The 14887-nt window shown below is 40.1% G+C and overlaps 2 protein-coding genes and 1 long non-coding RNA gene across 3 annotated transcripts in view; 2 read left to right on the top strand and 1 right to left on the bottom strand.

The window, feature by feature from the left end:
* Positions 1-315: 315 nt before the first annotated feature.
* LOC139343845 (neuropeptide B-like) lies at positions 316-1699 on the bottom strand. The gene is made up of 2 exons (XM_070981673.1): positions 1378-1699; positions 316-680 (listed from the first exon to the last, which is right to left on the bottom strand). The coding sequence occupies exons 1-2, from the start codon at positions 1633-1635 to the stop codon at positions 552-554; spliced, it is 387 nt and encodes a 128-aa protein (XP_070837774.1). The 5' UTR covers positions 1636-1699; the 3' UTR covers positions 316-551.
* Positions 1700-9246: 7547 nt separating this feature from the next.
* LOC139343010 (uncharacterized) lies at positions 9247-9713 on the top strand. Its single transcript, XR_011603083.1, has 3 exons — positions 9247-9311; positions 9388-9442; positions 9649-9713. It is a non-coding gene; the product is annotated as an uncharacterized lncRNA (long non-coding RNA).
* A 3242-nt stretch (positions 9714-12955) lies between these two features.
* The window catches only part of rnf213a (ring finger protein 213a), a 30562-nt gene continuing 28630 nt past the window's right edge, over positions 12956-14887 (top strand). Inside the window, exons 1-2 of the mRNA XM_070980393.1 lie at positions 12956-13069; positions 14592-14710. Of these exons, the coding sequence (XP_070836494.1) occupies positions 14611-14710 (100 nt within the window). The 5' untranslated portion in view covers positions 12956-13069; positions 14592-14610. The remainder of the gene's footprint in view (positions 13070-14591; positions 14711-14887) is intronic.

Below are 14887 nucleotides of genomic sequence, written 5' to 3'. Positions count from 1 at the left end.
TATTTTAAAACATTTTAAATAAAATATTTATTGATAAGTACTTTAAACGCTGTGTATTTATTATATCTTTTCCAATTTAAAGCTTTAACAGCTGCTTTTAACATGTTAACTATAACTTGGAAAAATGCACCAATTATAAGAGGTCTTTCTGATTTCAATCTTTTGACATATTTAATGTTTCTAAATCACCCATACGTGAACTACCAAAATCATGCAAGTTACATGTTTATACCAAAAAAAAAATGCAGCAGCTATCTCCAGTATAGGTGAGAAGAAAATTCTTTGTTTTGCATTCAGTCACTCCAACAAGGGACTGCGATATGATTCATTTATTAATGAAAACTCAGATCAAATATGTACATTAATACATTACTTTAACGGCATAAAGTTTTAAGACAGGTTTATCATAAAATCCATAAATAAACTGGTGAAATGATAAATGAAATGTAGCATATATTCCATCTAGTGCAACACCAGCGTTAAACTTGAAATTGTACAGTTTTTAAATGTGACGCCTTCAACAAGTAGGCTTGATCATCCACCGCAGCTGTTCAGTCTGCTTCACAGTCTGAGGAGTCCAGAGACAAGAAGACGTCCGCTTTGCACTTAAATGAACCTTTGAGTTCCTGGAGGAGTTCACAGCTCCGCAGGTTTGGTGTAATGTCTTTGATACAAACAGGCTGTTTGGAGAGGAAGAGAAAAATGATGCTGTTAGACTAAAAACAAGATTTAAAATTCTGTGCATTTGAATCAAACGGTGTGTTTTCACAACAGATCTACCAGCGGAGAATTAATTCACAAATCAATAGTCAGTTTGTATGGACTTCGTCTCCTGTCATATTGTAACAGCAAAATGTCAAGTACATTTACTCGAGTACTGCACATGAGTATGATCATGAAGTCCCTCAGTGTTTCTATTTTATGCTGCTTGATTCGAATACATTTCAGAGGTAAATGCTGCACTTTGTGCAACACTTGAGACTGTAGTACTTACAAGTAACTTTGCAGATTGTAAAATAGGATGCATTATTTCAGACTAAACTGCCAAAATGTGGATACATTTGTTAAAATAGCCTTACCTCCACTATCTGCGCTGAAATGCTTCACTTATCTCTATCAGTAATAATCCATGACAGGCTTGTCATGAAAGGGATTTACACTGCGCAGACCTGAACACTTTATCACCTGTGCTACAGTGCAAAATTATCAATCCTAACACCAGTAAGAAAGCCAGCAGCTGGTGTTTAGTAATTTTAAAGAAAATGCCATACTCAGGTTAAACAATCAAACTTTTACATGTGGATAATGCACTTTTGCGCTCATGCGTAAAGGCGATCCCATCCAACCAAACACGCCTAGGTGAAATCGAGCACTGACCATCGACTTCAGGATGAAATTTTGGGGAGTTAAGTCAGAAAAGACGCTGTTGGTCGTTGACTCTCCGCTGTCTGACGGCTCCGACTCGGCTCTCCTGACGTACGGTGACCTGCGGATACCGGACAGCAAGCCGGACGCCCTGCCCACAGAGTAGTAGCTCGGACCGGCCACCTGCTTGTACCATGCCTGCGTCGGACTGCAGGCGACCAGCACGGAGATGATCACGATGGGGAACACGAGTTTAGCGAGCGTCTCCATGTCGAGCACTGATGCTTGGTCCCTCTCTCTTCAGTCTGGTCACCGCTCGCTGCTCGGATCCTGCTCGGATCCTGCTTACAGAGTCTACTTATAGGGACCCCGTGATCATCCCAGCAGTTTCGTCAACGACAAGTGCCCCGGAGTGGGCCATTCACACACAAACACACGCACACACACTCCTCCTGGCCAGCTTTGCTTGAAATATGTAATACATTATAAAACTCCAATGAAGGTTTGATGGTCCTGAAATTAATTAAGGGAGAATAAAGCAGATAACTGACAAAACTGGGATATGTTGAATAAAATAAAATGATTCATGAGAATCTTAAAATTCATAATATTGGTTAAAAGCTAAAGTACTCAGACATGGGACAGTAGTACCACAATGCGTACAGAGGTGACTCATACAATGCACTACCTGAATGCCTAAGTGTTGTTTAGAGGTTTCTCTCTTAAAGTGATTTTACACTATAATGACATCAGCTTTTCCCATGTGTATATCACTGTCAAGGAAAAGCATTTCGCATTTGGCCCAAATCTAATCTTAAATCCAGTTTTTACTTTCTCGTTCGCGTTTACACAATGAACTGTTGTTGACCATAAATTTCATCAAATGACAAATAAATGATTTAAACATGCAACATGCTGACACACTGATGCAGCAGTAATAGTTACACTTGGTCTGCACCTTGCTCATCTTGCCAACTATGATGTGACCACAACAAAGCATCACCGGGCTGCGCAGGATGCAGGTTGTCTACTTACATTCAAATAGAAGTGGTGCACTGAGTCTGTGGTGACAGTGACCTGATTTCACAGGCTGAGAACTTTCAACTTAAGGCCTTCTTTTTTTAATTACAGGCAGGTGTACTTACAGCGTGGGATTAAGAGCCAGATAAAGACAAGAAAAATACTCATTCACTGTCTGAGTAGAAAACGATAATTTGACTTGATTGGAAACATGCACACTGACCACAGAACCTTGACACAGACTAGTAAGAACAGCACTGACATGTCATTTAATGCTTTATCATAACGATTAAGTCTTGAATGAATCCATCTATTTCAGGTGTTCTCTGCAGTGCATGGCAAGTGGGATATCAACAGCAACGTGTGTGCAGTCAGACTCATCTGCCATCGTTCTTTGCTCATTTCACCATCGTGACAAGCTGACAGGGAAGACTCGTGGGGTCACGTAAAGTCTCATCGTCTCATGGGTCATTTCGCCACCACGAGATTTCAGTATGTTGGCGACAAACATCACAGTTGTTCGTTAAGAATAAGTGGAGCATAATGATGCAAGAAGATACACTGTCAGTTTTATTGTAAACAACAAGAAAAGCAGATGGCCTGGTCGTGTTAGGCCAACGTTAAAGGTTGTTGTTGAGTTGTTTTCGCTCTAAAACTTGCAACCTGCAAAGTTTGAAGCAGTACATTGCTCTTCTAGATTTGGACATTTTGATGTCAAAGCCTAATGTGAATGCAAGAATGAAGGAAGGCGTCTGTGAATCTGACCTGCATAAAAGGCTGTGATGATGGTCACCTTTCATCTGCTCCTCATCTCTCCTGGTGTAACAACAATCAAGAAACAAAGGGCCTGTACTTTATGTAAGCAACATGTTCTCCGCAAAAACTCTGGAAACTACACTAAAGACACACACACGAACACATCGGTCTCTGTCAGTCCATCGATGGAGGTCAATGCTGCAGCAACATCACCCTGATCTGCAGCAGCCATGCAAACTCCCCAGTGGAGAATTATACTTGGCTTAAAAAAAATGAAAATTATGACATTTTGAATCTTTTGTTGACTTTACTTCATCGTTGTCCAGGGTCCCACAAAATCCACTGCAGTGCGGTTTCACTAACAAAGACAATAAGAGGGCAATTAGGCAAAAAGATGTGGATTTATACAGGTTTAATTACAGATGGAGGAGAGCAGAGATGATGAAGGAGGATATATTAAGATGAGGGTTGAGGGATGTAGGAATGGAGGGATGAAGGGATGAGGGGAAGGAGAGGTGAGACTACCGGAGGAGCTGAGACTCTGGGTGGGGGAGCTGCCTCTTCGGATGTTCTTGGATTTTCGGTTAAAGCCCTCAGTGGTTCCTGTATTCAAACTAGAGACAAGGGCAAGAGAAAAGGATAGAGGGGTTTGAGGGGGAAGGGGTGAGAAAACTGAGTCAAGGGGAAAATGAATGAATCGGGTGAGTCAAAATGCTTTTGTGTGGAAATGGGGTGTGTTCAGGGCGTGGTCTTTGTTCCTGAAACTAGTTTTAAAACTTACTTTACACAGCAAGGTTGTGCCAAATAAGCAAATATTTAGTGTTTTATGTGTTTTACAGGATATGCACGAGCAAATTTATATTTATTTTGTCATTCGCAGACAAATAAATGCACAGTATTTTATAGTGATGTTCCTTGTTTGGGGCAAATTAGACATCTTGTTAGCAAAGAGCCAGAAAACAGATCATTAGGGTAAACTGAATTAATCTCTTTTGTATTTCATGCCTTGTGTTTGGAGATTGAATAAAGAAACAAAACATTGAAACAGTCGCTCTCACAGAGCTAACACACTGCCTTTGTTTCACAGCATACCACAGGGCAGCATTTGCCAAAGATGATTCTTATTGTCACTGTGATTCTGATTGTGACCGCGGTTATTGCCGTCAGGAGGTAAACTGTATTTATTACCCCTTCCACATGTTAATCTGACATCAATATAACATATTCCATCTCTGAAAGGGTCTCATATCATCTGCTGCTGTCAAAGAAATGTAGATAAGGAAGGGCAGCTTCTTCCCTTTTGTAAGGGTGGGGCCATTAGGGTTGAGAGGAAGCATCCTGATTGGCTGAGCACATATGTGTAATTTCACAAGGACATGCAGAGATGAATGATGAAGCCTTTAGATGAAGCTCTCCAGAGAGAGCAATGCTTGTGTAAAGTACTAGATGGCTTGAATTATCAAATACCACAATAAGGTCCTTGCAATATGTTATTCATTACTCAGGTTACTCAAGAAAAGGTGCCAATAGCACAGTGGAAAAAAAAAACAAACTCCATTACAACTAAAAGCCATGCATTCAAAATCCTTGGAAACTAGCTTCAAGGTGAAGGTAGTTTCAGCTGCTTTCTATACAGTCAGAGTGTAGTCCACCTCTGGGTTGACCCTTCAGAAAGGTCACAAGATAAACCTAAAGTTCTTATCTGTTTGAAGTTTTTGGACTTTTCTCAAATCTTTGCTGCTTTTTTGTGAAATACTGAGAGAGTTGTACCTCCTCAGGCCCCCAACTCCAAATAAATCTAAAGTTTAGAGGGAATATGTCTGGCTGAAATTGCTCTGACTTTTGCTGTCACAGACCTGCTGTCTGGGCACCACTGGTTCAGTCCTAAACAGTGTATTGTATTTTATCAGCTAATATGTTTTTTTCCTCAAATACATGTAGTGGAATAAAAATTGCCTGACTTGTAGTGGACTAGAGGTATAAACTCACCACAACATTTTACTGAAATAGAGCATTTGAGTGCATTTGCTTTCCACTGCTCTTCTCAGGATTATAATTAACAGCAATGATTCTGTATCTCTGTTTCAGGCTCAACAGAAAAAGGAAGTGGGCACTGAAGGCAGACTGTGGGGAGGACGCACCGGTGGCTCTGTTCTTTCTGACTGGTTAGCTCATTGTTCCTCCACATTCTTCTGTAGTCTTGTGGCCTAAATTATATACAGTTGTCTGTAATTCAGGCTGTCAGTTGCAAAGAGGTTGTCTGCAACAGAGTTAAGCGGGTGAAAGGCAAGTGGAACCCACATCCTAAGTCTCTGCTGAATAACAGATACATGATGGGCCTCAGATAAGGGAACACAGAGATTGTTTTTGTTGTGTGGGTAGAAGAGTCTCACATCAGCTCATAACCGAGGTACAAAGATAGACGTAAGAGGAGGACTTAATCTTGTTATTTCTTCATGATTGTGTGCAGAATACAGAGCAAAACAACTGGCTAATTTGCGCCAATGATCACAGGAGGGAAGTCAGTGTGAGGGAGGAACAACCCAACTCGTCTATGCAACCACTGACATCAACAACGAAAAAAGGTCAAACGTGTAAGGTGTTTTTACAGTTTTTATTCCCCTCTGGCACATTTGTTGCCTCGGCGGCACACGCACCGGTTGACTGTATCACCTGCAGTAAGCAGCAGGTGGCCTCCCATAATGATGAAGATGTGATTTACGGCACAGTGTGCAAGTAAAGCTGAGGAAAGTCTCACACATTTCATGAACACTTATTTGCTTAAGGCAGATTGCGTGCAAAAATGTTCTCTCGTTTTCAGGAACCAACCGTTCCTGAATTGACAACAAACACATAGGTGTACCAACATCATGCTTTGAGGGCATTTGCTTTTTTCATTTCCTTACATTTTACAAAGATGCACTGCATATGCATTGCAATAAAGATACATATTACAATCCATATAACAATAAAATATGGGGAAATATTTGGAACATACCTTTCCCCTTAAAACTTATAACTAAAAGAAAAGACACGACCAAGAGTCACAAATGTGATGCACCCCTTGGCATCAGAACCTAATCTGGTGGGAAATTTATTCAAACATGCTTTCCAGGGAATAAATGTTTTGCTTATCATTTTCCGCACTTTTGCAATGATTCTGTTGGCTTTGTGTAGGAAAATTCATAAAACTTCACTCCAGCGCAGAGTGCCGTTTCATTGTTCTCCTTAAAGCAACAGAGTCGGAGCCCCACACGGGCTCATGATGCCCTTTCATTGCGTCTGCTGGCAACCCAAATTAATGTCAAGAGATCAAGCATGCCTCTTTCATCATGCCTCTGGGTCAAATGTGTGTGGATGTGCACGCACACGCTGGCTGTGAAGTTGCTTTCTGGTGCTCAGGGTTCTCAAATCACATGCACTCCCGTTTTGTGGGTTTGGCACTGTGAAAGTTCATTGGCTCTGAGTTGTTTTTAGTTCCTGAGCTTCTCAAGAGTTGTCTAAAGTATGCTCCCAACTGCAAATCACGCTGCTGACTATTGCAACAGGTTCAATTAGACTGGAAACATGAATGAATTGAAATAGACAGACATTTATGTGAGATACATACTATTATTATTGGACAAATACGAGCAAAACATTCTTAAATCTGTTCTGTGGTCTTTCTTAAAAAACTTCATTTGTATTGCACCTTTCTGACAGTTTGGTGCCGTTCAAAGTGCTTCACAGATGACTGACAAGCCAATAATAAGACAGAACAAGTGTAGACTGTCACAGAGTGAAAAGTAGATTAAATAGATTAAAAGACAAAACAAAACAAAACAAAATAAAAAAGCTATATTATTAATAATAATGATAGTTATACCATATAATGAAATAGTTAGATCAAAGTTAGATCATAAAATGGAGTTACAAAGCCAAAACAAAATAAGAAAGCATGTAGGCTGTATAGTAATAAAATAAAATAGGATAGAAAATAAAATAAAATACATTTTTTTTGTATTTAATGTGACATCGCTTGAGGCCATTTAACAGACTTCACTCAGTTCTGGACCCATAAAGGCATCATAAAACTTATTTTTCAAATGCAGAAGTACTCACCAACACCAATAAACAAAAATGTGTAAAATCTCCAGAGTTCCCATTTAATAGCTGATGTTTTGCACTGGTAGAGCATATAAAATGTACAGATCACTTATTGTATGCAGACAGTATAGTCTGGTAGTTAAGAGTCAAGATACCAAACACTGAAAATGCTAAAAGAAGTCTTTACTCGACTGTAGCACAGAGACATTTAGTCAGTATTTTCTAATTGTGTTAACAAAAATCACATTGTATCAGTACCTCTGACTCTGCTTTGCCCACAAGAAAACACCATAATTAGCGTGGGGCATACTTCCTGTGTGCAGAGCCTATATGTTTACCACTCAGATTTGAGCCCGTGGTATGCATGACCTGATTTCAGGGGCTGAGCTGACAACGATCCAAAACTTTACATTACAGGAAGCTTTGCTTGGTAGAGGAAGAAGAGAGGAGACACCCCTAACTGTGCACTTTGAGCACCAAAACTGATCAAATAGGAGCTTTGTGATTGCTTGGGAAGAGTTTCAACATGTGTGTTGGACACAGAAACCTGAAGTGGTCACTGATGCTGCTGCTTTTATGTGGTAAGTACAACATTTAAATCTCATTTAAGGTAACTTTATATCCTTAATTATTTACGCGGCATTACGTTTGTTCCAGGTGCTCATTGCCATCCATGGAACGTCGAATACAAACTGCAACATATCTGTGCTGTAAAAGGCTCATCTGTGGTCATTCTGTGTTCATTTTACTATCCTGACAAACTGAGAGTGAACACAGTTCTGTGGGGTCATACAAAGTCTGATATTTATGATGGTCCTTTCATACTGGACAGCAACACAACTGATAATTCCTCAAAATTTCAGTATATTGGTGACAAACATCTTAATTGCTCTTTAAAAATACACAAAGTGGAGCATAATGATGCAGGAGGATATGCCTTCAGATTTACAACAAACAACGACGAGAAATGGACTGGTTCAGGCGGCCCAACATTAAAGGTTGTTGGTAAGTTTTTCTTTTTTGTAAACTAACTATAGCTGTGAATCTTCTCTGCACCTCATCCCACTGGAGCTGTACATTGCTCTTCCAGATTTGAACATTTCGATGTCAAAGCCTAATGTGAATGGAAGTCTGAAGGAAGGCGACTCTGTGAATCTGACCTGCATAAACGGCTGTGACGACGGTCGCCTTTCATCGGCTTTCTCCTGGTTTAAGAACAGAGAACCCATAAATGAAGGACCTGTGCTTTATTTAAGCAACATGACCGCCACAAACTCTGGAAACTACACTTGTTCTCTGAAGACACACACAGGAACAAGTTCGGCAGTCGTGATCATTGATGTTGAATGTAAGTATTGGACACAAGATCAGCGGATTTTAGATAATGAACATTAAATCTACAGTACAGCGTCTCTGAATGTGTTAACCCTTGTAAATCACCCTTTTGATTTGCACAATATTCCAATGCCAAAATAACCAATGTGAGCGTTTGCCACATGATTTCTCTGACAGATAACAGCTCTGGTTTTCTTTCAGACGGCCCCAAGAACACATCAGTGTCTGTCAGCCCATCGATGGAGGTGTATGCTGGCAGCAACATCACCCTGACCTGCAGCAGTCATGCAAACCCCCCAGTGGAGAATTACACTTGGTTTAAAATAAATGAAAATGACGACAATATGGCTGTAGGGCACCAGCCTGTGTTCTTCTCCGGTGACGGAGGTCAGTTTTTATGCCGTGCCACCAATAAACATGGAAGTCAGAAGTCCCCAGTTGTGACTGTAAAGATTAAAGGTAAGTTTAGTGGACTCAGGCTGTCTGAGGGGCAGTGGTAGGTAGTGGATTTCCTCTAGCCGGACACTTTTATGTTGTCTTTGTTGTGTTTCATCGACTGTCTGGCCACATTTGCTGCATTTTTCTTTTGTTTGTTTGTTTAAGGATCATTTTGACTTTATTTATTGTTGTGCTCTCACAAATCTATCCCTTTGTCACACAGAATATTGGGCAACATTTATCAAAGCCGTACTTATTATTCCCACTGTTGCTGTGCTTGTGATTGTGGCTGCTGTCATTGCTGTCACAAGGTAAGCTGTATTCACCCTGTATCACTATTACATCTCATGTACAACAACCATTCGATGATGAAAGTCTGCATTTCAGACTCAAGAGAAAAAGGACAAGAGCACCAGAGACCGACTGTGAGGAGGACATAGAGGTGGCGCTAAAGTTTATTATGGTTCTAATGTGTTTCTTATTTTTGGATAGCATGCATACTGTATGAAGTACATTACATGTTAAAATGTCAGATGCATAGAGGTTGCAAACATGTTAAGCAAGTTATTGTAAGCAAATTGAAACCTCATCCTTACAGGATGCTCTGCACTCTGTTCAGCACTAATCATCATGTGTTATTACATTTAGAACACAGACTATGTCAACTGGCCTGTTTTTGACCGCAGCCAATCACAAGAGAGAAATCAGTGTGATGGAGCCACAGCAGAAATCATCTACGCAACTGTTGACTTTCACACCCAGAGAAAGACAAACATGTGAGCTATATATACATACTCTCTGTATTTTCACACCTGTTACCTGTTTCTCAAAGAATCATTTATTTTGCATGACGAGCGCGTGTTCATAAACGATATCACCTGCAGGGAGCAGCAGATGGAGTCCCGGCATGATGACGAAAGTGTGATTTACAGCACAGTGTGCAGGTAAAGCTCAGCAAGAACTTACACATTTCACCAGTAATGGTTTCTGTAAGGCGGCTTTTAAGTTATAACATGTTTTTCTCCCTTTTTCAGGTACCAACTGTTGAACCCTTCATATATTGAGCCTCTCAACACAATGTTTTGAGGGTGTTTGGTTTATGATTTTTTTGTTTATCTGTAAGATATACTGCGCAAGCATTGCAGTGAAGATAAATCATCACATCTTTTCATTAACACTAACCCTTTAAACCAAAAGAATGTTCAACAGAATCTCATTAAATGTTCATCTGAGGTTGCAGTCAACGCATTTTTAAGCTCAGCACTGAGGCTATCGATAAAGAAAATGAGACGTATGAGATTGATTTGTGTAACATGAAGCAAAATGTGCCATCAGCTTCTACTCTCACACTGTTACATTCGCTTGGTCTGTAAAGGTGTACATGCTGATCAGGGAATAAATGTTTTGATATGCATCATTTCTACTGTTGCAGTGATGTCATGAGGTGCACCTAGAGAACCCATAAAACTTCTTCAGTGTGCCATTTCATTTTCTCAAGTGACTGTGAGGCTCAGTCCCTGCTGACTCTCCTTCTACTAGTCTGCCGGCGACCAAATTCAATATCAAAATCATCAAAAATATCTCAGCGTCTCATCAAAGAGAATGTGCTTTTTTAATGCGTCTTATTGTAATTCTTCCATCATGCCTCTGGATCAAATGTGCACCAACTGGCCGTTAAGTTGCTTTCTGGTGCTCAGTCTTTCATAGACACTCTCGTTTTGTGGTTTTGGCACTGTCTTTAAGTTCATTTTCTTGCTGTAGTGTTCAGTTCCTGAGGTTCTCGAGAGTAGCTTCCTAAAATGATATACCCAACCTTGGCTGCAGACAATTACAACAGGTGCAACGGGCTGTGCTAGATGGAAATATGTGAAAGAAATGCTACCGACTTTTATGTGAGGTGCAAACTATTAGATTGGACAAATGAGAGCAAAACAACAAAACCACGAAAACTGCGCTTGTGGTGAACGTGAAACAGTTTTACTCACGGCTCATAAACATTCACTAGTCTTTACTTCACACTGAAGTTTTCTGCGCGGTTGTCCTTCAGGACTTCAGTCATGGATGTGGGTGAAACAACACACCTGCACATTGAATACACGAACACTCATCATGAGTAACTACACATGAATGCCAGCTCTTATTTGCAGCACAGTGGGCAAAATGGCTTTGATATGCTTCTTCTGTAGTATATCTGAGACTCTATATGTGCAAGAAAGGTTTTAATACCTTTGGATCTGACAGCCTGAATGTAACACCAGTGGCATGGGAGTTGGCATGGGGTACGCTCCTGCACAAAAATGAAAAGGAAATACCAATCTTGGCTTTTTTAGCAAGATAACTTTTTACCCCCAGGTGATGTGAAATCCTTCAGTTCAGACGTCTGGTTGAAAGAAAGAAAATTGCAGGGTCCTTGCACTCTATGGTTCAGTGTTAGCCACGTCTTCAAATTCCATGTTATTGTGCCCTCTGCTGACATTTTAAGGGCATAGCATCTTAAGACAGGTACATGCAGAGCCTCCCTTGCTCCAATACATGCAACACACTGTGCAACTATCTTGTGCAATATTACATTTTCTTACTGCTTATATATGCATTACTTATATATTTTTTTTTACTGTCATATATTTTCTACAGTGCCATAGCATCCTTCACAAGACAATCTTATTTTTATACTCTTTTTGTATATAATGTACATAATTGTTGATTTTTTTTTTTTTTTTTTTGTCTGTTTGTTCTTTTCCTACATCTCCTTTTTGTCCCTGCTGTCTGTAACAATGAAATTTCCCAGGCATGGCATCAGTAAAGGTTATCTTATCTCATCAATCAGCCCGAATCCATGTAATGAAACGCAGCACTGAGGGGGTCACACACTGTGTGTATCTCATAGGAGCTGGTGCTTTCTCTCATCATGATGTCTAATCAGAAAAAATGTAATTTTTACAGTTTCTTTTTTAAATTCCTCTGCTATCAGTGTCAAATGTATAATCTAATATTTCTTATATCTTTTAAGACTTATTGCATAATGTCAAATGCCTCTCATGTTTTGGTTGTTTGGTGTAAGAAGTTCCTCCTTCTGTTTAGATTCAGCCATTATTTTAGTTTTCTTTCAAAACATGGGTTATTTGTTGAATGTTTTACCGCATATTGATCTAGTGAAAGTGATTTTCTTACTCACACATCTGAGAGTTTCCATTACTGGCCACTGAGCAACAAGCAGCTGGATGTGCCCTTGCTCATAGCCAAAGAGACAGTGAAACGCAGCCACGAGCAGTCATGTTTCTTATCAGACCCGAAACCTCTGACACATAACCAAGGAGTGATATCACTGAACAACGGTTAATTTAACTGCTGCATGCATGCATGCATGAGTGGAATAAAAACATGTGCCTACTTGTCTCACAATCCTTATGAGAGACAGAACACCACATTTTTAAATACGAAATCATTCAAATTGCAGTTAAACAAAGGTGCATTTGTGCCACAAGCCATCAAGCAGCGTGACAGTGTTACTCTTCAGTGCGTTATGTGCTTCAATATTCAATGACAGCTTGGAAAATGACTCCTAATGAAAATAATACAAAAAGAAAAATCCCCACTCTCCATTAATCATTTTAATGCACCACATGGACTCTCTATCTACCAGCTAATGCTTTCCAGGGGTTAATGGGTGGGTTGGGTAATGGGTTAACCCCTTAATGGGGTTTTATTCATGTGGGTTTAACTAGCTTCCCATAACCTGCTCAACATGTTTGCAGACAATCTCAGCGCAAGTGGCTTAACGTGTAATATACTGCATGTCACCCCAAAAATTGAATTATTGAGTATCAAAAGGGAGGTCGGTCGGTTCCATCTGACAGTACATAGAGTACTGATCAGTCAGGGAAACTCCATCACGAGTCATTAAGAAAGTTAGCTTTGATAGTTAACGCCCATTTCTTACAAAACGAAACTTTACAGGACATGCGGAAAGTGGAAGACAGCATGTGACTGCCGGTTCATCGCAGGTTCGGCAGAGATGACCTCTGAGCTTCCCATTTTGTGAAAGCAGAGGAAGGAGCCATCAGCTCAGGTGAGACTCCGAAAACGTTTGTTGCTGCTTTGCACAAAGCTGCGGGTCATAACGTCAGACATTACGTTACGACAAACAAGGAACAAACTAATGCGACGAGCTGCAGTAACCATCAGACCTCGGTGCCACAGGACTCTTCGGTGTAAGTCTGGCTTGTTTGAATGTAATCTGTTTGACACCTGTCCTTGCACCTGCACATTTTATTGCGCTGTTTTCTTGGTCTTGGAAGCGAGTCGGGAGCAAACTGACCCAGCTCATGTTTGTTAGCTAATGTACGCAGCTCAGTACCACACTGGCGGGCTATAGAGCGAATTACTAAGCTAGTTAGCTATTTCGCCGCTAACATGTAGCAAGGACACTTATTTAGTGTAGCACAGGGCCATTCATGCAGTTCATAAATGTGTCGTACGTGCAACTATGATAATTATTGCTACTGTTTGTGTCTTTAGTTTGCAGTTTTGGCTGTTGTCAAATGAGGTTATAGTTGGAATCGAAACAGGAAGTGACCTAACGTTTTACGAAGAAAACATGTGATTGGCCAAACTATATAGACAAAGATCTTTTCGTTAAACGAGGAATCACTCCGTACTGGAAATACTTGTCCATTCTTTAAGTCTGTAAACATGAAAACTCCCTTTAAATTATTTGCAGTGCATTTTTCACAGTCATGATTTGTAGACGTGAATTTCTTGTATGCATTTTCATATAAAAAAAAAAGATTCACAGTGTAAATGAAAGTTTGGTGTCATAAACTTTCACATGTTAAGCGTGCTTAGAGTCTTTTTCCCCTCTGGCTCTGATTAACCATTTAGATGAGACAGAAGATTCACAGACACGTTTGGACAAATTCAGCAAAACTCAATCACAGCTCTGCTCTGTGTGCGTTTAAACATTCAAGCTAAGTGTTTTCTAAGGTTGTAGCCGCAAATCACATGGGTTTCGATGAATGGTTTTGTCCTTAAAAGGAAATAAAGTACATATAGATCATTGCAAATGACATCACTGAATCCATTCTTGTAATTTTCACTGACTCCTAACAAATATGTTGCACTCTTAATCCATTATATCAAAAAATCCATATGGTAGTTATGTGCTTCATATTTTTGGATTCTTTATGAAAGATAAAATCCTCTCTAATGAAATACACTGCTTTGCCTAATGCATCTACTGTCCTTTACTATCCCCTTTATTTCTCTAGTGCTCAGTGAGGCCTCTTACTTTTTCTCCTCTTTGGCTGAAGCGAGTTTATTATTGGACGTCATTAGGACTGAAAGTGGGCCTGCAGTGGCTCACTGTCACTGTAGCATCGTTATTTCCTTTCCTAACAGTTAATGAAACGTTTATTAGTCACTTGGTTGAGTGAGACTGCTCGAAGTCAGAACGAAAGAAACCTGGAGGATGTTTTGCAACGCTGAGTACTATCTCGTGAGGCCTCAACTGGCGGAATTGAAAGTGAAAGGGTTCTGCTACAGGGTTGGTCCTGAATTTGCATTCCAGTTTAACCTTTCTTCTTCCTTTGTAGAGATCACTGCAATCTGAAGATGAAGTGCTCAACTTGTGGCCATAATGCTTTGGAGAAGACAGCCAAGTTCTGCAGCCAGTGTGGCGAGAAGCTGTTTGTCCAATCTGCAAACACACAGAGTAAGTAGATTCATTTAGAAATTTGGGTTAATATCATAAGTCCACAAAATGTAGAAAATGTTGTGTTAATTCAGCATTCAGAGTTTAATTTGTCAGACACAAGAAGTTTCCTCTTACTCTACCTGAACACTGATAACCTTTTTGTTGTCATCGTCAGTGTTATTCTCTTACCTCAAG

Source organism: Chaetodon trifascialis, chromosome 15 (assembly GCF_039877785.1).
Source record: "Chaetodon trifascialis isolate fChaTrf1 chromosome 15, fChaTrf1.hap1, whole genome shotgun sequence".
Lineage (NCBI taxonomy): Eukaryota > Metazoa > Chordata > Actinopteri > Chaetodontiformes > Chaetodontidae > Chaetodon > Chaetodon trifascialis.
The sequence above is the reverse complement of the archived record's forward strand: the minus strand, read 5'-3'. Positions and strand labels throughout refer to the sequence as shown.